The following is a 26,525-nucleotide window of genomic DNA, read 5'->3' as shown; positions in this document are numbered from 1 at the left end:
AAGGAACCTCTATTTCATTTCGCTTCCCTTCCCTCCAAATCCCTCAATCCAAACATACTCTTAGATTCACCATCTTTGAACGTTGGGATTTGGTGTGTGTACAAATACAAGGACTCTAGTAGCCCCTTGATCAAAGTTGTAGAGACCCGAAGCAATGGTTCGTAATTCGTAATATTAAGAGACAAAGAGGGTTCGTAAAGCAGAGAGACAAAGAGGATTTGTAAGGCAAGCCAATGCGATCCTCTCTGTGAGTTTATTGTGGTACACAAACTCGAAAGGTTAAATATTTAAATTCTTTCAAGTTCAAAACCATTTATGAGCTAGATTCACTCCCTCAAATACAAACAAAGTCGAGAAAATTCGATCAAGGGAGAAGCCCTTTTGAAATGGAAGGGTTAGAAGCAAGTAGGTCTCTCTCTGTCGAAAAAAAAATTTTAAAAAAGAAAAAATTATATATATGTGTGTGTGCGCGCGTGTAAAGAAACCATGATTCTCTTCTTTCTGTTTCTTTTCTCTCAACGTTTCTACAAACTCTAAAAACCTATAGGAACCGCTCCTTTTGACAAACCCCCGGAGGAGATGATCATCGATTAGAGAAGGGTGCAAGGAGAATTCTTGATAATGATCGAGTTCTCATAGTTGCTGGTGGTATTGGATTGAACCTACGATGGTTCATGCATGGAAAGTCAGACGTCCCAAAGGCTTTTCCAAAAATTGCATCTGAAGCAAAAATATTCAAATAGAGAAGAATTGGGACCTTGCTATGCAATTAGTGGTCAAGGGCACATCCTTTGGCAAGAAACTATTGGTGTCATTTAAGACTTCTGGGTCACGCCCACTTGCTTTTGAAATTTAAAGTGTGTTTGGATTTAGAGATTTGGAGGGAAGGGAAGGGAAGGAAAATGGAATTTCCTTCCAATTCTCTTGTTTGGATAGTTTATAAAAAATTAAGGGGAGAGATTTGAAGGGATTTGGGAGGAAGATTTCATTAAATTTTTGTCAAAAATCTTTTCTCCCAAAATGGAGTCATTTAGAAGGAATATATTATTAATTAAGTTATTTATAAGTTAAAAACCTATTTTACCCTTTGACATAATACTTAAACATAAAAAATAAGGATAAACTAGTAAATTCAATTACTTTTCTTTCCTTTCTTTTTTTATCTATCCAAACATGAGAGAGAGAAATGTATTTTTCCTTCCCTTCTCTTCTCTTTCCCCAAATCCTTCAATCCAAACACACTCTTAAGCATTAGGCGCAAGCTTCACAACACCACAAGATCATGGAATGCTAACCATGACATGGGTGAGCAATTTTTGCCTTACTTGATTTTAGCCCATTGAGTTACTTAGACTACTTGGACATTTTAATTCATATCGACCGTGAAAAACTTTGACTAAATTTGATTAGCTAGGCCATGAGTGACTGTAACTCATGGAAACAAAGTTGGTCTAATTTGTCCTTGTTTCCCCGTGGAGCTTCCCATCTAAATAACTTAACTTGGTCCAATTCTCTTGATAAGTTGGGCTATTTGTTTTAAGTCTATTTTCACTTTGGCATATTGACCAGAGTTGATTTGACCGATTAACCAGTTAGGCTTAAAGCCCAGTTCCCGGGGGGTGTGGGGGTTTCATTGCATGCCAAACTGTACTTGGAAATTTTAGAAAGTCGGTATATTATTTTAGATAGTGCAAGTAATTTTTAGAGGATTCAATAATTCGCTATACATTGCTATTTTATAGGGGGTCGAAGAGACAGAGTAGACGCTTTAGATTTTACGCACTACTATCGAGATAGGAGTTCTATATTTATTGGCCTCTAGTGCCCGATATTCTTGTTTCGTAAGATTTCGTGAATCGCTCATTTCACTTGAATAGTACTTGATTTGTTCTCAATTGTTTCATGCTCCATTCTTGAAAATCGTGGTCGTTGCTTATTTCGTCTTATCGTTTCATGATCTCTATTCGTTGATCTTGCAATAGTGCACCTGTTGATAAATTCCTTTCGGTATTGTTGATTGTTCTTGATTGTAAGTGTGTTTTGATATTCGATTGGTTGTTTGGATTAGATTATCCTTGTAGTTGGTTATCTTGTGCGATTGATCCTTGTAAACTTGGCATGACACCATTTGATCCTTTAGATTGCTAGAAAATGTTTTAAATAAACAAATTTTATTTTAAAACCTTAAGCCTTAAAAAAATAAAACATTCGAAATATTATTTATATTTCTTCACAAATTTATGTCTAAATCGCATAGTAATATTTTTAATTTTATTTTGGTTGTTTCAATTGTTGCTCTCTGTTCAAGTAGATTTAATCTACTCTTTATTTTGTTGGCTGTTTCGATATTCGTTTATCGTTGTTCGCTTCGTTTGTGTGATTGTTGCGCACTCGGATGCCTACCACATAGGTATCTGGGTTTCTATCGGGTACTTACCCCTACTGGGCATTATGACTCACCCTCTCTTTTGATTCCCCCACTTTCAAGTGACTTCGTAGATGGCGACCAGTTTCCAGTAACGTGATCGTGGTGACATGGATAATAGGATCTACTGGGTTATGGGTAGTTTTGCTAGGTTGTTGTCGTTTAAGCTTTCCCGTATTGAATTTGGTTGGTTGTTTTGAATATTTCTATTATTTATTTTTAATAATAAATGCATTGGGTGGATTTTGACAAAAAAATTTGATAGTCAAGGTTAGTTTAGTAATTTCGTAGACCTACTCCGAGACAGGTCGTTACAATTGAATGCTCCAAAATTTTCAAGCAAGAAAATTCAGGGTCATTCAAGAAAGAGTGTACCATCTAGGGGTAGATGCCTTGGAGACAGCTTTTCTGTGGAGAAATCCTCACTTGAATCCTCGAAGAGACTCCAGAGAATCCATGGTGGAAATGATTGTGGAAAACAATCTCAGTACATCAATACATTTGGAAGAGCTTCTTGCCTGTTACCTTTCACTAAATTCAAATGAGTATCATCATCTGTTGGGAACACACACAATGTAAACTACCTCAATAAACAATAAATCGGCAAAACCAATCAGGACCAAAGATTCAACCACCACAAGCAATAATCAAGCACACAACAAAAGTAAATCAAGTAAAAAGCAAAGAAGACATCGGAATTTACATGATTAGGCTATAGTAAACCTACGTTCACGGGGGTTGTATGAGTGAGTACTCTACTAGATAAATAAAACCAAGCCTCTTGGACAACCTCCAAGTTTGCTCCTCCCAAGCTTTGATCAATACCCCTTGAGAAATCCACAAGTAATCATCCTTGTACACTCACGATTGATTTCACCAAACACTCATCACTCCCAGTTTTTGTCTCTCTCTAAAACCCTAAAAAGAACTCTCCCAAAACAAAGAAATTATTAAAATTCCATAAATCTGTCCCGAGTACAACTTATAATGTTTGAATGTGTGATCTGTCCGGACACATAATTAAGTGTCCGGATAGATTGTGTTTTGTCAACCAAAAAAGGAAGACTAGGCGTCACCCGTCCGGACGGAACCCCTTCCCGTCCGGACATGTCTACATAGCAACAAAATCTGCACAGAAAGCAGGTATAATAAAATCAGCCGCAACAGTAAATCCTATAGCAGCAAATCCTACGTCATCCTATTGTCGAGGTGAATCAAGACCGTTTTGCTGCTCATTTGCATCTTCTTGTGCAACATTATGTAATACAGTAATGGCCAATCCAAATCTGATATGTACAACTAATACATATCTAGCAGCCATGGACATGTTAGGGAGAGTTTGAAACCTCTGTGAAGTGATGAGTAACAGCTAACAAGTAACTCTATAACACTCCAATGACAGGACCATGACCACACCCATGAACACAAACAAATTGGAGGAGCAGGACCACATGAGAGTTTTAGGTATTTTACCTATGATTGAGCCATTGATGAGTTCCCATGGGAAAACTATTTGTCAGGACTTGTTTCTTTCATAGCTACTGATACAGAGGAATTAAATCCCCAACCTCCCTTGCCATACAAGTTTGTCCTTCCTGCTAGAAACTTGGTCGACTATTAGTCCATTAAGGTGTAGGCGTAACTACTCAATAGTTAAAGAGAGATTCTATTCACTTAACAGAATATAGAGGGCAGGTGCACCCAAACGAAACTCCAACACATGCTTCTATCAAAAAGTAGTGTAGTCAATCTCTTCCTCTTTACTATGAATACTTGTCAACATTATTAAACACAGACTAAATCACTAGAAACTTTGTATACAAGGGGTCTTCAAGTTACACAGCACACTATTATGTAAACAAATACTTACATTAGGCATTAATGCAGCTTTCCGCACAAGCATTCTGCTTTTATCTTTATCATTAAACATGTTCGTGAGGAGGATACTCAATGCCTTCTGCCAGAAGTCTTCCCTCTATGCTTCTCAGAAACCTCACAAGGAGCCTGAAAACCTATATTTTCAACTGCTCCAACAGTGTTGAACAGGCGTCTCTTGCTCACCTCTTCCACCAATGACCTGTGTAGTAACTGGCTACGAACATCTACCAGCGACCGGTTCCTCATTAATCTACGATTGTCCATCAATTTATTGCATTTAGAACCAGAAGCACCATAGCGAGACTCCACAAGGACCTGACATTGTTTGTAGGCAATTGCAGCAATCGACTTTCCTATGTTTGAATGTTCTTGTGGACCAAATCTTGTTGAGTTGAAGGTCTTCATGATTGGATGTTTATTGCTTCTTGAAGGGCCCAAATCAGATTGTTTCTCATGGCCGTAAATGTAATTCAAGTTGGAATACGCTCCTGAGTGGGAAGAGCTTTCAGAGCTTGTATCATCAATCAAACAATCTGCAAAGCAATCGTTCGCAGTTGATATTTGAGATTTTACAATATTATTCCTCCTGTGTTGTTTCCTATAAGGCTATAACGCTATGAGTCACCCCTATTTTTAAGACATCCTTTGCTTAACATTTTCAGATTGTTTTCCTGATCTGGAAGAACAAAACTTAAGTTTCTAGGAATTTTGCAGATGCATGCATTCAAAAAGCTTCACCTTCTCAAACATGAAAATGATTGTTCTAGGGAACCTTAAACATTGAGTCAAAGTAATAATAATAATAAAATGATATAGGTTGATTATTAAAAAAATAATAATATACATGGTGGAGCAGCTTAAATGTAGCTGCATATGCATATTTACAAGCGCATTTGATAATGGAAGTCGAAAAAGTACGAGTTACTAAAAAAAGGCTTGTTAAAACCTACAGGGTACTTATCAGGAATATAAAGCCTTTACCGGGAAATATGTACATCAAATCCAGGTTAAGGCACTGAAATAATCTGGCTAATCTAATATCCTTTTTCCTATAAAGATCTTTAGAATGAAGACTACTCAGTTCAGTCTCTATAAATGAATATATAATGATATGGATACCAATTAACTTCAGGAGAGTATGGCGGCCATACCTTGGAGCCAATCTTGGTCATTTGTAGTTTTAGGGAACATGCCCGAAACCGACGCTTGAGATGATGAACAAGAGGAGAAAGAGGGGAGAGTAGGAGAAGGCTCATCATCATCTTCTTGGTAGTTAAATGTCTCATGGGCTTCAGATTGATTCCAATCTGGCACCAGAGCATTAATCTCTGCATCAATCATTTCTGCAATTTCAGACGGATCCCAATCAGCTATCTCTAGCTCCTTCACCATCTCCATTGCAACATCTATTGGAGTATCATTTACAATATCAAATGGGAAATATATGTTCCTGGCAGAACCTTCGACAACAAAAATAAGAGCAAGAGTTATTGAACAGTTGAGAAACTTTTGATATATGCTTAGTCAAGGACTCGAGGCAAGACAAATGTTTCAGGTTTTCAACCTCATTGGTGATACAACCTATCATATTCAACTTTAGCACAAGATCGAGGGATCAAACACAACCTCAGCTCATGGAGAATGTGATAAACTCGAGTTCAAGTCTTTTTAAGTTACGAATCCTAAATTCAAACCATACTCGAGCTTGAAGTAGTGACGTATGAGGGGAACTTACCATCTTCATCAGTGATTTGGACTTTAAGAAAAATGGTATCATCTTCAGAATTCAGCTTCCCTGTGATTGTCATGTCCGTTCTTGGTGGAGCATCGGTCAATCTCAGTTTCTCCATTTCTCTATCATTCAAAAATGGCTTTTGATATCCAATTTTTGTCATAAGAACTGGTTTAGGTGCTTCGTCAGAGGCAAGAAATGGGTCCAGCAGTAATTGTTTTGCTGATAACCTCTTAGATGCATTCACTAAGCATTTTCCAACGAATCGCTGTGCTTCAAAGTCTTGAATTCGGTAGAATGCTCCTGGTAGTTTCCCCTTAACAATGAAAGTTGTGAAACATCATTCTCTAGTTCACCCATAATAATCTAGGTTTAATATCGAAACCAAGACTTTACCGAGGTAACTTTCTTGTAAATTTGAGCAGGATTAGCACATTCACCATATGGGTACTCAGTTGTAAGCATCTCCAGCACACACATGCCAAATGAGTAGACATCAACAAGTTCATTGTAATCTTCTTCATATAATTCTGGTGCCATGAACTCTGGTGTTCCTGAAAAAATTTATCATATTGAAAACCAACTAAAATTGGAATGAAAATTAGCACCAAAACATAGCCTGACAGAGAGAGAATGTTTACCTATGACACTGTGGGCTGATTTAGATCCTTTGAGAATTGCAGCAAGGCCTAAATCACCAATCTTGACTTGCCCAAGGTGACCATTAACAAATACGTTATCACATTTAAGATCTCTATGAATTACTGGAGGGTCATGGCCATGGAGGTAAACAAGGCCTTGCAAGACTTGGCGTGCCCAGCTCTTTATGGCCCGTGTGTCCACATGCTTATATTTGTTCCGGTATCTGCATAGTATCACAAAGTTGATTAAGAATGAATTAGTGCCTAATTGACGTGAGTGACTACTGAAATTGATTTGAGTGAAAAAGAAAGAAGTACTCTCTGAGAGTTCCTGAAGTGAACATTTCGGTGATGAAGTTGAAGGTCCTACGGTTAACATCAATCCAGGAGGTGTAGAACTTAATGATAGAGTCGTGATTGAGGGTACTAAGAAGATGAACCTCCGAGTACAAGCGCTCCAAATCCACCGGTGAGCGGAGTGCCTCATTGATTTTGACCCTGTTCCATGCCACCTCAATTCCAAGAACCACATCAATGCCCTTGTACACTGTTTTCATAGCTCCTTTACCAAGTACTTCGTCAAACTGGAGACACATAACAGACATAAAATGAGATTTTAGATCAATTGAGTGATGAGTGTTATTAACAAATGAGTAGACCACTATCTTGCTATCGAATCAACAAGCAACATCTAATTTCATCCAAGTCAATTGTTCAGGTTGAGGATTTTAATTAATAGATGGCAGGAAAAAGGAGATAGATTGAAATTCAAAGTCCTGAATCAGCACATGACCAAGTAATTAGCTCTGGCACTTACTAATTACGACTTCCCTGGAAAGTTATTGCATCATCCAGTGAAGTTAGAAAATAAGGGGATTTTAATGGGAAGGGTTGCTTTACCAAACTAGTTTCTCAAAACTCAATCACTAACAGTAACAATTGTGAGTTCACACACTAATGCAAGAAAATTGAAATACTTTGAACGACAAAATAATTTTAATATGTATATCCAGCACGAATTCGACCACTAAAGTTAGATGTGGCAGAAAATCGTCAAAACCCAGTTGATAAAACACCAAATTATATCAAAAGGAACAAAACCCAGCTGATAAAATTGCTAAATATTATAGAAGTAGTGACCAAAAGGAAGCAGCTCAAAAACTTACGCGACCGTAGCGGCCAGTCGGGTCGGTTTCGGCATAACCATCATCATGGCTATGGGTTTCGTCTCCAAGTCGCTTTGTGTACATGTTTTGTGGGCTCTTGACAATCAGGTAATTAATAAATCGTAACAACTATGGAGGTTGAACTACAAATACATGTTTGGTGGAATGAAAAAGCATGTGCAATGTAAGAAGATGTTTAGATTCGAGGTCTCACAGGAGAAGACACTGGACAGGAGCCAAAAAAAGAGAGCTTCCAGTAGTCGTCAATCCAGCAAGCCATTTCCAAAACGGCACTATTTTGTGTCTGCAAACACGAGTGGATTAATTTCTGTAGATTACGACAACGCAAAAGAATAATTCAGACAATTAAGCAAAATAATTGTTGTGATTGAAAGAGAATCTGTGGCTAAGCTTTATTGAAGTGAAAGCATTTGAATGAAAATCCAAAAAACCAAAACTCAATTGGAAGAGAAAACAAAAATGAGTACTTGTTGGCAGACATGACGTTGATGAACCAAATAGGACAAGCCAGCAAGTCTAACTTGAATATTTATCCCTAAAATATAATATTTGGTCTCTGGATTATACCCATGTTTCACTTTAGTCTTTCAAAATTTTCTCTTAATTTCATTCTTAAATTATTCATAGATACCAAATTCATCCTGCAAATAATTTCGACTTGGGGAAATCATACATGACATCTCACTTGGCATAAGTTTTACACCTACTATCCCACATGATTTAAATTTTACACTTCACATCCACCTGAAATCTACCAAGCATATCACAAAAATATTACAATCTCTAAATCCCAAAATCTCTAAGGGTCTGTTTGGTAGAGCGATTAGATTGATTTTCAATGCTAGTGGAAAAGTTATGGAAAAAAGTTGAGCTTAAAACTTTGTGATATGTTATGAGATGTTTGGCAAACTAAAAGCTGATGTTATGGGAAAAGCTATTGAATTAAATCATTATAATATTAGATTTTATGATTTTATAATTAAAATTTTTATTAAATCATTAAAATTTATAATTTTATAATATTAGATTTTATGATTTTATCATTAAAATTTTTAGGGGAAAAGCTATTGAATTAAATCATTATAATATTAGATTTTATGATTTTATAATTAAAATTTTTATTAAATCATTAAAATTTATAATTTTATAGTATTAGATTTTATGATTTTATCATTAAAATTTTTAGGGGAAAAGCTATTGAATTAAATCATTATAATATTAGATTTTATGATTTTATAATTAAAATTTTTATTAATTTAAACTAGTTAATATAATTTCTATTAAAATTAATTTTAAGCATTAATTTTTAAATATTTTATATCAAAATTAAAATGATTGTCTTAAAATATTAATAAAATGATTTATTAATTAACTTTTTAAAAAATATAAATGATTTATCTATATATAGAGGAATAGAGGATCAAGGGATGTTCTTGAGAGTGTCCACATCAGGTCCTGTAAGGAGCATATGATTGTCACTTGGCATTTAATCCAAATTAAAAAAATTTAAAAAAAAAAAAAATTGGACTTGAGTTAATCTTAAGAGAGTTAAATTTAGTTAAAGTCAATTGACGCCTATTCGATTCTCCCACTATATACTATATTAGTCCAGATTCACCTACGGTTTCTAAATTCGCGCCTCTTGATTTTGGAAGACGTGAAAACCTTACGTTTGGGTCCGTGTATTACCTCTTCTTCCCCTCACGTTGATTGCAAACTCGAGCAAACTTCAAATCAACACCCTGGAGAGATGAATGACCAAGTCAAAGAGAGAGAGACAAGGTGGTGAGGCTTCGATCTGAACAGGCTGGTTGAGAGAGAGCGAGCAAACTTCATATTAAGACCCTGGAGAGATGAATGACCAAGTCAGAGAGAGAGAGACAGCGTGGTGAGGCTTCGATCTGGACAGGATGGTTGAGAGAGAGAGGGTAGAGAAAGGAATAAGGAAACTTGAGCCGAAGAAGTTTCAGCGATGACAGCAACTGGATCATGACGAGTTTGTTCCTCAAGGGGTAAACACCATCTAATAGCATGAAAATTCATTGATCTGTGCTTCTGAGAATTCTTTCAATTTTTATTAATGCCTTTTGGATCTCATTTTGTCCTTGAAATACTTCTAGTGTTGTTTTCGACACAGGAAATGGCTAAAATATTATATTTCCTTAGACTATTATATTTCCTTCATTCTATCCTCAAACTATTGTTTTCCACATGGTTTCTATCCTAAGTCAACTTTCCAATGTTGATTCCGACAAAAATGTTGACATGACATCCATGTGATTATAAAATAAAAATAAAGGCCCTATTTGGATAACAATTTCTACCAATATTTGTACTATCTGTTATTATAAATGCTAATGATCATCCAAACACCAGAATATGGACACATATTCCCAGGGATTTTTAGAGATCATTTATACTACTTCTGAAAATGCTACTACTAAATACAATTTTACCACATTTGACTAGCTTTTCTCCATTTTGTCTCCATCATAATATGTTTATTCCAATTTTGCCCTCATATGCGTTAAACGGACGAAACTTGCTATCGATGACCTAGAAGCTTCTCCGTTTGGTAGTCAGAGAAGCAGCTGCTGCTCCTTCCACATATTATAAAATATTTCTCATTTAATAAAGTACTTAAAAATAAATTTAATTTAATTAAAACTTTAATTCATTTATTAATTGGTAATTAAGTACGTATATTTAATTTATTAAAATTAATATATATTAATTTTTAGAATTGGATACATGTATATTTGTCAATTACAATTAATATAAATAATACCTCTGCACGTAATTTATCATAATATGCTACACAATAAAAATGTTATCAGAAAAAGTTCAATCAAACATCACACAACATTCAAACAGCATATATGCTATTAAAATTGTCAAGCATTTCTGTTATCAACATTTCTATTGGCATATTTGTTATTTTATAAATGTTTTATCAAACTAACCCTTTAACTAATTTTCGTTTAACAAGTGTATAATTAATTAAAAAATAAAATTCAAACCTGCTTTAGTGTAATTTTTTTTATTCGTTTCTCTTTCCACCCATGAAAGTTAAAAAAAAAAACAAAAACAAAAAAGAAGTTACAAATTATCTATGAAGATCTGTTAGAACAAGATCTATTTAAAACAAGATTATCTTGGAAAGACGAAGACCTTTCTACTTCAGTGCTCGCCAACAAGGTGGAAAATGACCTGCACAAAACCTTGAAACAAACCCATCTCTGGCTTGGGGTCGACGTGAGGGTGTGAGGCAGTGGAGTGGAGTGGAGGATTTTAAACAAACCCATTTCTTGCTCAATGGCAGACTCCAGCTCAACAGCAGGGACATTGTTGAGATCCACTGTCGATGCCCAATGTGAACATAGATCTGGAAGAAGTGCTTGTAAGCATAGATCTGGTTGCAGAGAAAGATGGAGAAAGGGATGAACTGTAGAGAAGGGCATTGGTGGTGGTGACTGATTCGACCTGTGCGGCGGTTTCGGCTGCACCTGGGTTGGAGACTATAATCGACGGGATTGCGGAGACTATAACCAACAAGATGTGGTGGAGCCGCAAAACTAGTGATGATTCATCATTCTGAATTTGTTGTTTATGAAAATTTTATTCAAAAAACAATGGAATTAAAAAATTTCATTCAAAAAAATAATGGAATTAAGATTTACCTGATCAAACTCATTGATAATGGATCTTGTTAGAAAGAGTTTTATGCACTGATTTTAAATATGTAATTTTTTCTAAAATCTAACGTGTATTTTGAGAGCTAAAATGTTTTAAAATTTCATTTAGAGGACTTGGGCTTCCATAAACTACCTAAGACTACTATTTTGTTTTATCGTATGCAGTGTCCTTTTATTTTTGCTATAAGAGCTTGTGTCATAGAAGATTTTATCAATTTTGCATGGCGCTTCATACATTGAGTATTAGTGTACAGTATCTATCAATATCTATGTTTGCTTTTCCCAATATTGCTTTACTAAATAAAACATATTAGATTTTAGCTTAGAGTTTTAGAATGTGTTTGGATTGAGGGATTTGGAGGGAAGGGAAGAGAAGGAAAAATGAGTTTTCTCTCAATTCCCTTATTTGGATAGTTTATAAAAAATTAAGGAGAGAGATTTGGGAGGAAGATTTTATTAAATTTTTTTCAAAATTATTTTCTCCCAAAATGAAGTCATTTAGAGGGGATAGATTATTAATTAAGTTATTTATAAGTTAAAAACCTATTTTACCCTTTGACATAACACTTAAATATAAAAAATAAAGATAAACTAGTAAATTAAACTATTTTTTTTTATCTATCCAAACATGATAGAGGGAAATGTATTTTCCCTTCCATTCTCTTATATTGCCCCAAATCCCTCAATCCAAACACACTCATACGTTCATAATTTTGACATGTTTGTGTTCTTTTTCTGTATGTAGGAAGTATATTCTATTAAACTTCCTGGAGATCATTCCAAGCTTGGAGAAGGAAAGCCTGAGTGAGAACCAAAACCATGCCATAGTCTTCATGCGTAGGGAAGCCGCTCAAACTATTGACATGATTCAGGTTATATATATATTTTTTTTGCAGTAATCTTTTTGTTTCCTCAATTTGTTCAAAAATATAAATGATCTATTTTGTATAATTGTTAAGTATAAATTATTTATTAATAAACTGCCACCTAATTAGGCTATTAGTCATAATTAAAATTAATAAGTAAAAAAAGTTAAGTACAATAATTTAAAAAATACTAAATAAAAACTATTGTTGTCAAATTTAAAATATAAAATATAAATAATTATTTTATTAAATATAAATTATAACAAAAGTGGGCCCACTTTTGTTAATATAACATGAAATATACAAATCTTCAATGGGCCCCACGTTTTTATTTCAAAAAAGAAGTTAAACTCCTGTAATGATTGTGGCCCCATGTTTTAAAATTTTTAAAAATATATATTAGATGACGGAAACACCCAAAAGAAGCTCTCATTGGGAGCTTTTGGGTAGTGGATCCGTTGATGGGTGGCACTTGTTTGGGGCAGAGGCTCCACATAGCGGATCCACTGCACCAAACACAAGCAGTTACTCTCTTTGCCCCGTTCATTCTCGTACATCGCCTCCTCCCTCTCTCGCCTCACACTACGAGAGAGTGCAAACCTAACCAGAGTTACGTTGTTGCCACTCGTAATTGTGAGTCATCCTTCTTCTTCATTGTCAACTAGGGGTGTAAACAATTGGTCATGGTCTCTTTTTTTGACATGAATTTAACAGACCAATCGACAATTATCTTTGATTTTTTATTGATTATCAATCGGCTCTAATTAATTTTTTTAAAAATAACTGACCGTTGATAGTTTAAGGACATAACGTTGACATTTGTCGAAGTTTGTCACTTGAGATTATTTCGATTTGTAAAATAGATATCACGTATAATTTTTTTCGTTGTCTATCTCACTTGAAGATATGCCAAATAAGATTATTGTAGCATATATTATAAATAATAAATATGGTAACAAATGGTAGCATACATGATTCTTGAAATGCTGGTAGGTGTTTGGTGCTCCTTTTGCTGGTAGTATATAAAGTGTTAAAATTGTTGCGTAAATTTGATTTAAGTTGTAACATATTTAAATAAATAACAAAATAAATTATTCACAATTTATAAAACTAATAATAACATGTTTTAATAAGTTATAAATATTAAAAATATAACATAAATTATTGTCAAGTATAAATTATTATAATACAATTTTTTTGTGAAATAATAATATAAATTATTTTTTAATTAAATTACGTGGGACCAGGTCAGCTTATTTCTTAAGAAAATAAACAATTGATAAAGTTTGCAATTATTATGTAGGACCCACCCCAGTTTTTTTGGAAAAAAAAATAAACGTGTTTCCGCTCACGAGAAGTAAATGGAAGGCGTGGGTATTTTCGTTCCAAGATTAAATAGTTGAGGATATTTAAGTAATTGGAAGGCAAAATGGTCTTGAAATGGTTCAATTCTTCACAATTTGGAAATGGGCAATAAAATGTCAGGAAAATGCTTCGGTTTTTGAACCCCTGAATTGCCGTTTGGTAGATGTTTACCGTATATTGTCTTATAACAATAAATTGTGGGTAAAAATTGTTCACCAAACAGGGTGATTATATTTTTCTCATATTTATCTGGACCGAACTTGAATTTTACATGGATTGTTTCGTGTTTAGATTTTACATTAATTCATACGTGGTACATGACATTTGCTTTGACAAATTAATAAAACTAAATGGATAATGATGACGTTCAAAACAGGGTCACCCAATTAGAAGAATCAGTCAAGTCAGACTGAGTAAGACCAATCTATTCCTCCTTTGCTGGTACGTGATCCATTCCTTCCTTCCTTCCTTCCTACACAAGGAGCGAACGTAAGCTTCGGTAGGATCCCGAGGGTGTACTCGGGGGGACCTCTCCGACGCTCAAATCAGTATTATATTAAACTCAGGAGGATGACTCGATGCTTCAAGCGCTGCCTCTTGCTCAGTAAGTATTTTAGGGTTTGCCCGTTTGATGGGTTGGGGGGTGTTGGTTGGAAGGTGTTGGGTTGGGAGGGGTTGGGAGGTGTTGAGATTTTTATATATAATCTTATAGAGAGGTTTTGTCTCAACCTAACATCCCTGAACACCTCAAACGGGCAACCCTTAAAGTGTAGGAGTTAGAGAGCTTACTTGAGGGCAGGGGTTCTCTTTTTATATGAGTTTGAAGTGTTTGAGTTGTAGTAGGAGTCAGACTCTCTCTCATTGGTTTCTTGGAGGGCTTTTCGAAGGGTAAATTACTTCTGTGCTCTCCTCCAAAGAGGAGTAGGACTCTCTTTGAGAATTGACATCCTATGAGGACTCTTCTCCGGCTGAACCTTGCAAATCTTTCGCTTCTGCAGTGTGGTTACCGAAGTACCCCCTTCTGTTATACACCGAGATGGGCACTTCGGTTCTTGCACCGAAGTGCCTTCTTTCTTTTTCTACTGAGGTGAACACTTCGGTGAAGAATCGAAGTATACCCTTCGGTTCTTCTACCATTCAAGCCTAGTTGGCACTTGTTCCGTCACATGGCCTTCTCCACTTATTAGGGCAATTTTTGGGAATATCAGATAAGAATCATAAAACAATGAATTTAATTTAATTGAAAAGTCCTGTCTAATTCAACATTTCAATTCAGCACCAAGTATTTAGTGCCAAGTGATGGAGATCATGGAATGACAATAACTATACAACACCACCACTCATTTTCAAAAACCTAATCCTCTTCTTTTTTTTTAAAATATAATTTTATTATTATCCTTCGTTTTTGTCTCTTCAAAAACACTATTTTCGTCTTTTGCGAGATTCAATTGTGAATGAATTTAATGAAGGAAGCAAGGGCGGAATCAGGAGTGGATGTTAGGGGGGACTGTTAAAAATTGACAGGGGTCCGGAGGCAGTAATCCCGGAATTTTTCTTTTAGTATTATTTACAACATTATAAAATTATAAAGTAAGAGGAGCATCTTGAAGAAACTTTGAATTTATTTATTCAACTTAGTAACAAATAGTTTTGTACAAGGGTATATATATATATATACTGTAAAAGACAAATTGGGCCTGTTTGGGAGTGCTGTCAATTGCTGTGAGGTAAAAAACTGTGGTACTGTGAGGTGAGTTGGAACGTAAAAAGCTGTTTGGCGTATCATTTTTAAAATTGTGGTGCGGTGCTGTGAGGTGCGTTTGACGTATCTAAATTACGATTATATTAGATGATTAATAATATTAATATAAAATCACTTAACGTTTACATTATACATTAATCTAAAATAAAATAATTGACCTAATTTGATTACGTAGGACAACTCAACATATATCGTAAGCGTTTGGGAGTGCCGTGAGGTGTGGTGAGGTGCTGTGAGGTAAAAAGCTGTGGTGCTGTAAAGTGAGTTGGAATGCAAAATCTGTTTGGCGTGTCACAAAAAATTATGGTGTTATGAGGTGTGTTGTAACTGAACACAGTTGCAACACACTGCCAAACTCATACAATGAAACAAGTAGAATCACGGTAAAGAAGAAATGACTTTGTAAAATAACAATATAATTCTAATAAAGTTTCACTTAAATATTCATACATATTGGGCTATTGCTAAAATACCCAGAATAGAATATTAAGTCCAATGAAGTTCAAGAAGCCCAATGAAGTCCAAGACCAAGATGAAAGGAAAGAGCCCAATTGACTAGACATTTTGTAACCCTAAACTAATTCAAAACCAATTAAGATAATATCAATTACAGATAAGTATAAGTATGTTCTTTTTTTAACACAAAATTTGAGGGGATTACAGCCTGCATCCGCCCTTGGAAGGAATGAACTAATTTTTTATTTGTTATTTTTTTTTGCATGGAATGAAGGAACTAGTTACAGACTGTGGACTGTGGTTGATGACGCAATACTATATATATGGCACGCCCACGTGTTAGTGTAATTTATGTTAGTAATGGCTGCGTAGAAAAGAAAATTTGCGTTATTGGTCCAGGAGGTCATTTAGAAAAATGAAGTATCAATTGTATTTAGTCCATACGTGTTGATGTAAATCTCTTATACTCTATTATCCATAACAAAAAACAACTAATATTAATAATGACTGCTCTGTCTGGTAGCGATTACATTACATCACTAATTACAATCCGATTACAGTTATATATGGAAAATTAATCAACCAACATTAGAAGGTGACGACGTTTAAAATTGTCTTCAGTTCCGAGGTCGTCACAGGTGATAAGAACAAAGTCAGAAAGATTCCTATTATGCTGAAGGTTGTTCTGCACAAGGAAGCACATAAGCTATGGGGGCCTTATCGACACCAAAAAGTGTGTGTGACTTTACCTCGATCAAGGCCCGGCCCAGGCCCGAGCCCGAGCCCGAGCCCGACCTTATTCTTTGGACGGGTCTGGGCTTCATTTCTGGGACTAGGCACGGCTCGAAACCTGACACTTTGGGCCAATTTTGGGCTGGCCTGAAGCCCGGCCCGAGACCCGAACAAAGGCATCATATATTATTTATATATAATATAGACACACATATATATACATACACATATATAAACTATTATATGTAAGGAAAGGAGTTTGTATTCGGGAATGGGGACAGATTTATACATAATTGAATGAAATTTTGAGTGAATTAATTATCACCCGGGAGGATCTAGTTGAGAAAGCAAAGGGGTTTGCTCTTAAAGGGATGTCTGCATGTATGTGTATATATGTATATATATGTTTGTGTATATATATCAACTGTGTGTAATGCGTTTGTATATATATGCGTCTAATGCAGTTTGCATGTATATGTATGTATGTGTGTATATATGTATGTATCTGTTAAAAAAATAATAATAGTTAAGCCCGGCCCAATGGCCCGACTCATTTGGGCCCTGGGCTTCCATTTTCATCCCAAGCCCGGCCAGAATGGTAAATCTAGGCTTGGGCCTCATATTTTCGGGTCGACTTGGCCTGATACTGAGCCCTAAGTGCAAGGTAATCGGCAAATAATATACTCGGTGAGATGGAGATTGAATCCACAGGGAAATCAATGCAAATTTGAGTGGATGAAATGCAAATCTAACTATAGACTAAAACACAACAAATAATGAATAAATGCGAGCAAAGTAAAAGGCCGAATGACTCGGTAGCATTGGAAGCATTTGGTAACCAAACTAAAGATGGTTTTACGAAAATAATTTATCAAAAACTATATCTTCTAATCCGTCCTGGTGGATGATTAATTCTCATACTCAAGGCACTATTTCAAACACACATAACCATGCACAATGAAATTGTATGATATCATTAATTTTGCATATGCAAAGAAAATTGGGCATAAAGACTTCCGTTCAAACATGGAGGCCATCATGCCTCTTGTTCTACGATGAACGCAAAAGGGTAGTCGACTAACCTTACGAATTAATATTTCCCTTTGGAGCTCGAATTTGCTAGCACCCTAGTTTCATATTCAAAGATCAAATAACCATAACTCTACCATGCTCATTCCATGAATTCGACAAAATCCAATCATCAATACACATAATCAATGGCTATGAAATTGGCTCAAACAATTGGGAAAATCATGCATTGGGTATTAAGGACTTTGATTCAACCATGCTAAGTTGAGTTCCTATATTCATGATGAATATGTAGCACACAACGTATCAATTTTTATAAACTAATGTTCTCCTTGGGGCTTAGCCTAGTCGTCGAATCCGATTCATACTTCAAATCAAGAAAACACAATAATAACACACCCATTATTCATATGTATCCAACACATAAATATCACAAAATTACAAGAGAGAATTCAAAGCTACGATTCTATACACATACCTTGAGTAATCGACAATCACATACACTCTTTGGGACTAGAGACTATAGAAACGAACTAGCCACTCATGATCTTATTGTGAAACATCTAATTTTATTGATTAAAACTAGAGTTTATCCCAAAATCAAGAGATTATATCACTAAATCTAGTGAGAGAATGAGAGAAAACTCAAAACTAAAAAGGGGCTACAATGAAAGTCATGAGAGAAACCCTTAGATTAGGATCTTACTCTCTTTCCTAAGACTAAAATTACCTATCTACCGTTACAAAACTATCCCCCATTGGTTACAAATGAAATATGCCCAAAAAGCCCATGAAAATATGTTCTGAAATTGTAGGTTCGTGACACCTGTTCTGACAGCCCAAGGAGCGTGTCCGGACAACTAAACATCTATCAAGGCTAAAATAGCATGAGGTGTCTGGAAACCATTATCTCTAGAATGTATATAGAGTGTAAATGTGCCTCTAGCGTGACATTGCTATCCGAACATCACCAAAGATAGGGATGAAAGTAGGCCGGACGACTCGAGGGTCTCCCGCGGACTGCTTATCAGAGGCTCGGCTCGAGCTTGGTTCATAAGGCAAAAGAGCCGAGCTAGGACCTAGTTTCAAGCTCGTTCAACCAACAGGCTGAGCCCGGGCTTATAGAAGCCTGACTTGTAGGCCCAAGACCAAATGGCTTTTGATATTATTGCCATTCCCATCACAATAATAGCTTAAGAGGCTACATTCAATGTAGGTAGTATAATAATTGACACCTATCATGCTAATTTAGCACCGCGTACCGTTGAAACTTTGATGTGTGGAGGTGATTGGACACAAAATCTTCATGGGATAAAGAAAAAATCTCGCAAAGTAAGTAATATATTTCATATCACTTAACTAGTTAACTACCCTCTAATATTCTGTTTAAAAAAACCTCAGAAGCTTTATGGTTGTTTCTTTTTTTTTCTCAGAAAGAAGAAAAGGATGAGTTCATTCTCCAAATTCCGTAAAAGTTAGAGTTAGGTAATTATGATCAAATGTATGCGGAAATTAGTTGGAAGTTTATATACATTAATGAGTGTATTCTGATTTTATCTTTGAATGGTAGGAGTTCTGCATTGCTTGCAACTATTTCAGTAATTCAGTGGCCTCTTGGTTCTATTACTATAGCTACTTTGAAGACTTTAGTCATGGTAGCGACTTGGACATTTCATATTTGTTCAAATGAGGATACCACTTCATAATTGCAGATTAATAGACTCTGTGTTCATTTTTTTTTATAACTGTTGCAGTGTTCATTTTCATATTAATCATTGTATTTGATATTGTGTATTTCCTATTCAGATCAATGCTTTCAAGACAACTTAGACAAGAATGAAGAATGTAATTTGTGAGTCGGAGTATGCACTGCCAGTATCGGTATGGAGATTGATTTAGTAAAATCTTATGAATGTTACTTTTATGAACTATGAGATGTATAAATATTGTTGGACTTGTAATTTATGGATTTATGGATTTTATCAGGTTTTACCCTTGAGTTCTGTATAACATGAATTTGTTGGGGTTAAATTTTGCCCAAGTCATAAACTTGCTTAACAGGCTCAGGCTCGTGCTTTGGATACATTTCACGAGCCGAGCTCGAGCCCATACTTTTTAGGTCCGAACGGCCCGAGCTTGGGTCTAAGGTGGATGTTTGGCAGGGGCGGATACACTTTTAGTATAGGGTTTAGGGGTAAATTATCCCCCTTAGGTTTTCAAAAAAATCCTAGATGTACTCTTATTTTCATTTTTGCCCCTTTTAATTTTTTAAGAAATACCCTTTATAGACCCATCTGTGATATGTGATATGTCAACACTGTGATATGTGAAATGTCAGTTATACCTGTGAGGAATATTCCGACGAGAGACGTGGCATAATATTATTAATTATTATTCTCTATATTAAATCATGTTATTATTAACAGGTTTAAGATATCAGGAGTTGTTTCCCAATCAAATTAAACAACTTACTGATTGAAGGAAACTCCTACAATTACTCTGGCAGAGTTATACATGAAGTAAATCTCTTCCACTATAAAAGGAGGTAAATTGTTGCGTATTGTTTTTTCAGGCTCTAATTGTGATTACGCTAGCGGGATATCTTGGAAGCTAACTTGAGCGTCGGAGTGCCTACGGTCAAACAACGACCGTCGGGCTCACTGACAATCTTTGTTTTCAGGATTCAGGTGACCATATCACGAAGGAGCATCCGTTGAACGTGGTGATCGGATTTTGTTCACTACATTTTGGCGACCACAGTGGGAGGCGATCTGTTTTCCACGAATACTACAAGCAATATGGCAACCGTACGATCTGAGTTAGGTGATGGGGGAAGAGGGTCCCAGTCACGAAACAGCCATGAGGAGCCTAGAGATGATGCTCACCCGAATCCCGGTGTGGACCCGATTCAGGTTGATCAGGTTGCAAGGGGAACGCTGCCAACTGAGGACCAAGTTGAGGCAGAAATCCGTCGCACCACTGAATATTTGGAGTCCTTAAGACAAGGGCTCGCTGAGGTCAGGCGTAAAGGTAAGCGCCCCCATGAGAGTCCACCTCGCGAAGCAGACGAACGAGCCCTCAGGAGAAGAGCTGGCTCTCATTCTAGGCAAGGACACTCACCACCCCGACATTCGTACACCAGGAGGGAATACGAAAGGCAGAGCCCTGAAAGAGTGTCGAGGAGGAGGGAAGAGCATGGGGATGATAGACACTCTCATCATGCTGACAGCAGACCCCGTGAGATCAAGCACCGAGATGAAAAGCCTGTCAAGTACAGTGATGAGCCAGATGCGATGAAGGGCGACCTCATCTATGGTGCTCAGCAAAGAGCAATGAAGGCTCTTGATGAAATGACAACTTCCCCTTTTACAAGGGATATCAGAAAAAGAGAGGTCCCTAGAAGGCTCGTCATGCCAACGTTTGAACAGTTCAATGGCCGAACTGATCCAGTCGCCCATTTGGACCAGTTTATGCGGAAAATGATCTTATGGGAAGGTGATGAGCCCATTTTGTGCAAGGTCTTCCCGTCTTCTTTGGGAACGATGGCATCGCGGTGGTTTCACCAATTACCTCCAAACTCAATTTCGTCGTGGCGTGAGATGGCCAAACTATTCATTAACCGTTTTATTGCTGGAAGTCGGGAACCAAAAACCCTTAGTACCTTACTTACCATGAAGCCGAATAGCGGAGAGGAGATCTCTGACTATTTGTCTAGGTACTTAGAGGTATGCGCGGAGGTTGACGGATGTGATGAGCGGACGACTGCCACGTCCTTTAAGATTGGGCTACCGGATGGCTGTAAGCTCAAGGAGTCATTGACCTTATATGAGCCTAACACCATAGCTACCCTACAAGACAGGGTCAGGAGATATGCAAAAGTTGAAGTTCCAAAGGCTAAGCGGATGTCCTCTCCAAAAAAGGAGGAAAAGGGTTCTCGAAATAGTCGATCTGTACAAGATGACAAAAAATCTTCGAGCCGGGCCGAACACAGTAGGTCGGGGAAGAGTTCGGCCAACGCCGTTGAATTCAACATGCCAATCCATAAGCTATTCTACGAGATCAGGGATCAACCATTTATAGTTCGGCCTCCAAAAATGTCAGGGGATCCAGATCGAAGGGATAAAAAGAGGTATTGTGCATTCCATAGGGATGTTGGGCACATGACAGGAGAGTGTAACAATCTGCGTGAACACCTTGAGGAGTTAGCCAGACAAGGGAAGCTAGCAAAGTATGTGAAGAACAAGGCAAAAGATGGCAATAAGACTCGGGATAATGTCGGGAGATCTGCTGCATGCAGGGGGCAAGATGATAATGATGAACCAAAGGGTACAATCAATGTGATTATATTGGAAAGGCAGGGACACGTGGTCTCTGTGAATAACACGATTGCTCAAACGAAGATGGCCGAGGGCCAAGAAGCAAAGAAAAGAAGAACCGGAATAGACATAACCTTCTCAGATAGGGACTTAGCCGGGTTGGACCCAGCACACAATGATGCTCTTAAGATCACTATAAGGGTATGTGGTTATGATGTTAAACGAGTTCTTATTGATCAAGGAAGTGCTGTCAATATCATGTACTACCCAATGTTTGAGAAATTGGGATTGAGTCAGGCCGATCTCGTTCCAGAAACGGCATGCTTGGTTGGATTTAATGGTAGTCAGGTTTATCCTTTGGGAAGGATTCGAACAAGGGTTCGTTTGGGACCAAAGACTCTGGACACGGAGTTCTTGGTTGTACAGGGGAGAACGGCTAATAACGCCATTCTAGGAAGACCTTGGCTTCATGCCATGGAAGCCGTACCATCAACTTATCACCAGACTCTCCGGTTTCCTTATAACGGCAATATGTATAATGTGAAGGGAGATCGGCCAGAATGGAATAGTGTGGTAGCTAGTCCCCGAACAACAAAGGAGACTCATCAGATAGGCACATTTGTTGAAGAGACATTAGTCGAGCCTGAACCGGGACTGGATCCGGAAAAGAAGTCGATTGAGCAACTCGAAAAAATCCAGATTGACGGGTCAAATATTGACAAGTATTTTCTCATTGGCAAGAATTTACCAGCAGCAGAAAGAGAGTCTCTCCTCGGACTGTTAATGAGAAATATTGGAGTCTTTGCTTGGACTCCTCAAGAAATGCCGGGAGTCGATCGGAAGGTCGCGAGCCACAGATTGAACATCCGACCTGACTCGAAGCCGGTCATCCAGAAGGCTAGGAGATCGGCCTTGGCTCATGCCGAAGCTGTGGTAAAAGAAGTAGAGAAATTGACTGAAGCAGGAGCCATACGGGAGGTGGATTACCCAGAGTGGCTGTCGAATACAGTGGTGGTTAAGAAAAAGAATGGAACATGGCGAGTGTGTGTAGACTTCACGGATCTTAACAAGTCTTGTCCAAAAGATTTGTTTCCATTACCCAAAATTGACCAGTTGGTGGACTCAACGTCAGGAAGTCAAAGGATGAGTTTTCTGGATGCCTATAGAGGTTACCACCAAATTCCTATGAATGAAGAGGATGAAGAGAAGACTGCGTTTATTACTCCGAGAGGCACTTACTGCTATAAAGTAATGCCTTTCGGACTAAAAAACGCAGGGGCAACATATCAGCGTTTAGTCACGAAGATGTTCGGAGGAATGATCGGACGCACAGTCGAAGTTTACATTGATGACATGGTTGTTAAAACCGCTAGAGAGGATGACCATCTCTCAGATCTCCAATCTGTATTTGATGTCCTGGATGTATACAAACTTAAGCTTAATGCTTCAAAGTGTGCTTTTGGTGTTAGTTCCGGAAAGTTCCTTGGACACCTAGTGACGCGAAGGGGAATCGAAGCCGATCCAGACCAAATTGCAGCCATCAGAAACTTAAGGAGTCCAAGCTCAGTTAAAGAAGTGCAAAAGTTAACCGGAATGGCAGCTGCCCTGAATAGATTCATTAGTAAATCTTCTGACAGATGCCATCATTTTTTTAGAAGTCTGCGTGGTGCAAAGAAGTTTGAATGGGATTCAGAGTGTGAAATGGCACTGGCCGAACTGAAGGATTACTTACAGTCAGTCCCGCTTTTGTCCACTCCTGTCCCGGGAGAGAAGCTAAGGTTGTATTTGGCAGTGTCGGAAGTTGCTGTGAGCGCTGTTCTTCTGAGAGTAGAGAGGAAGATTGAGCAGCCAATTTATTATGTTAGCAAAACTCTCCTTGGCGCTGAAACGAGGTATACACCATTGGAGAAGTTGTTGTACTGCTTGGTAATAGCTTCCAGGAAACTCAATCATTATTTCCATGATCACTCCATAGAAGTTGCTACGGCCTACCCTCTCAGAAGCGTCTTGAGTCGGGCCGACCTCTCTGGAAGAATTGCTAAATGGGCAGTAGAACTCGGCCAACATGATATTCATTTCGTCCCTAGAACAGCTATCAAGGGCCAAGTCGTAGCCGACTTCATAGCAGAATTTTCCAGTCCTCCAGAACAGCCAGTTGAGGAGGTTTGGACATTGGAAATTAATCCTGGAAGTACTTGGGAACTTATGGTTGACGGCTCATCAACTAGAAAGGGAAGTGGAGCTGGGGTGGTCCTGACCTCCCCGGAAGGCCTCACCATTGAGCAGGCCATTAGGCTGGGGTTCGACGCAACCAATAATGAGTCTGAGTATGAAGCGCTACTATGTGGTTTACGGAGTGCACTCAAATTGGGAGCGAAGAGAGTAAAGATTTCTTCAGACTCGCAGCTGATAGTTGGTCAGCTCACTGGAGAATATGCAGCAAAGACTAAGGCGATGATTGCCTACCTGACCGAAGCAAAGAAACTGATTGAGAAGTTAGAAGATTTTGAAATTCAACAGGTTCCAAGAGGGCAAAACAGTCACGCAGACGCTTTGGCAACCTTAGCCTCAGCCGATCAGGAGAAACTAAGAAGAACTATCATAATTGATATTCAAGAGAAACCAAGTGTACCGCCCGAGCAAGTCGAGGTGTCTCAAGCTGAGCTCGGCCCGAGCTGGATGGATCCCCTTGTTGGTTTCTTGAAGGATGGTTCCCTTCCAGAAGACAAAAAAGAAGCTAGAAAAGTCACCATGAAATCATCACATTTTTGGTTGTCTCCCGAAGATAAATTATACAGAAGGTCATTTACTGGCCCGTATTTGCTCTGTGTACATCCAAAAAAGAAAGATCAGTTATTGTATGAAATCCATGAGGGAAGTTGCGGGTCCCACACTGGGGGCAGGTCGATGGCACAACGGGCAATCTCACAAGGGTATTGGTGGCCGCAGATGCATGAAGACTCAAAAGCATATGCCCGAAGCTGTGAGAAATGTCAGAAGTTCTCAAACATACCTCGACAGCCGGCAACAGAGCTTAGTCCCCTGACGAGTCCATGGCCGTTCTCCCAGTGGGGGCTCGACTTAGTAGGACCTCTACCCAGGGCGACCGGAGACAGAAAATGGCTTATAACGGCTACAGATTATTTTACCAAGTGGATAGAAGCCAAGCCACTTGCCAAAATCACAGATTCTGAGACAAAGAAGTTTGTATGGGAGTCAATTATCACGAGGTTTGGTATTCCCTATGTTCTGGTGTCAGATAATGGTACTCAGTTTGATAGCAAAGCCTTTAGAGACTTTTGTAATGGCTACGGTATTCGAAACAAATATTCAACCCCGGCGTACCCGCAAGGAAATGGACAGGCTGAGGCATCCAATAAGATAGTTCTTGATGGATTGAAAAAGCGTCTTGATTCTGCCAAAGGGAGATGGGTGGAAGAACTCCCAAGTGTATTGTGGACGCAACGAACTACCCCTCGGAGGTCGACTGGGCAGACTCCTTTCTCCTTAGCTTATGGAATGGAAGCCGTCATTCCCTTAGAGATTGGCCTACCATCCATCAGGACATTGGCACTTGAGCGAGGCGAGAATGACAATGCCTTGGCTGTCAGCTTAGATCTCTTAGAAGAGAAAAGAGAGCAAGCGGCATTGAAATTAGCTTCATACCAACATGAGTTGGCAAAGGTACATGATAGAAAGGTGAGGGCAAGGAATTTTCATCCAGGAGATCTTGTTCTCAGGAAAGTGTTGGGCAGCACCAAGAATCCCCAGGATGGAAAATTGGGGGCAAATTGGGAAGGCCCGTACAAGATAGTTTCCATTAGTGGACCTGGAGCATACAAGATCGAAGATTTGGTAGGCAAGACAGTCCAGAGGCCTTGGAATGCTGTAAACCTTAGGAAATTTTATGCTTAGAGTTTTTCAATTCTTGCTGTAATAAATAGAGGTGCCCAGTCGGTATATCTATCTTCTTTCAATTAAACCATCATCAATAAAAGCACAAGTTTAGATCCATAATTGTGTGATCACTTTGAAATTTATTTTTTGATAAAAAACCCAAGGGGTTCCTCACCGAGGTTTGGACAGAACGGCCAAGGCCAATAGTCCAAAAAAGTCCATGGGACTTCCCAAGTAACTTGGGTTTGATAAAAAACCCAAGGGGTTCCTCACCGAGGTTTGGACAGAACGGCCAAGGCCAATAGTCCAAAAAAGTCCATGGGACTCCCAAGTAACTTGGGTTTGATAAAAAACCCAAGGGGTTCCTCACCGAGGTTTGGACAGAACGGCCAAGGCCAATAGTCCAAAAAAGTCCATGGGACTCCCAAGTAACTTGGGTTTGATAAAAAAACCCAAGGGGTTCCTCACCGAGGTTTGGACAGAACGGCCAAGGCCAATAGTCCAAAAAAGTCCATGGGACTTCCCAAGTAACTTGGGTTTGATG

General features: G+C 38.0%; 2 protein-coding genes across 5 annotated transcripts; one reads left to right on the top strand and one right to left on the bottom strand.

Annotated features, from left to right (window-relative positions):
• Positions 1-4,152: 4,152 nt before the first annotated feature.
• On the bottom strand, positions 4,153-8,349 carry LOC119991887 (probable serine/threonine-protein kinase WNK4). 4 transcript variants are annotated; one of them, XM_038838401.1, is made up of 8 exons: positions 8,331-8,349; positions 7,843-8,146; positions 6,995-7,260; positions 6,677-6,900; positions 6,432-6,589; positions 6,039-6,351; positions 5,455-5,763; positions 4,153-4,836 (listed from the first exon to the last, which is right to left on the bottom strand). In XM_038838401.1, the coding sequence occupies exons 2-8, from the start codon at positions 7,924-7,926 to the stop codon at positions 4,373-4,375; spliced, it is 1,818 nt and encodes a 605-aa protein (XP_038694329.1). In that variant the 5' UTR covers positions 7,927-8,146; positions 8,331-8,349; the 3' UTR covers positions 4,153-4,372. The 4 variants fall into 4 exon arrangements, with proteins under 4 accessions (XP_038694329.1, XP_038694328.1, XP_038694327.1 ...); XM_038838400.1 differs by lacking the exon at positions 8,331-8,349 and having other exon boundaries at positions 4,153-4,791; positions 7,843-7,938; positions 8,057-8,309; XM_038838399.1 differs by lacking the exon at positions 8,331-8,349 and having other exon boundaries at positions 7,843-7,938; positions 8,057-8,306.
• Positions 8,350-20,566: 12,217 nt separating this feature from the next.
• LOC119991491 lies at positions 20,567-25,999 on the top strand. The gene has a single exon (XM_038837836.1). It carries the CDS (start codon positions 20,567-20,569, stop codon positions 25,997-25,999), a length of 5,433 nt encoding a protein of 1,810 aa, XP_038693764.1.
• Positions 26,000-26,525: the final 526 nt, after the last annotated feature.

This window comes from Tripterygium wilfordii, chromosome 22 (assembly GCF_013401445.1).
Source record: "Tripterygium wilfordii isolate XIE 37 chromosome 22, ASM1340144v1, whole genome shotgun sequence".
NCBI classification, from domain to species: domain Eukaryota; kingdom Viridiplantae; phylum Streptophyta; class Magnoliopsida; order Celastrales; family Celastraceae; genus Tripterygium; species Tripterygium wilfordii.
The sequence above is the reverse complement of the archived record's forward strand: the minus strand, read 5'-3'. Positions and strand labels throughout refer to the sequence as shown.

What these genes read in the sequence shown, in the direction of transcription:
- LOC119991887 (XM_038838399.1), bottom strand. Translation starts at nt 8,122, where the DNA reads ATGGCTTGCTGGATTGACGACTACTGGAAGCTCTCTTTTTTTGGCTCC. An exon ending in TTTACAAGAAAGTTACCTCG is followed by an intron (nt 6,352 to 6,431) that starts GTAAAGTCTTGG and finishes TTCATTGTTAAG; the next exon opens with GGGAAACTACCAGGAGCATT. An exon ending in CCAAATCACTGATGAAGATG is followed by an intron (nt 5,764 to 6,038) that starts GTAAGTTCCCCT and finishes TTGTTGTCGAAG; the next exon opens with GTTCTGCCAGGAACATATAT.
- LOC119991491 (XM_038837836.1), top strand. Translation starts at nt 20,567, where the DNA reads ATGGCAACCGTACGATCTGAGTTAGGTGATGGGGGAAGAGGGTCCCAG.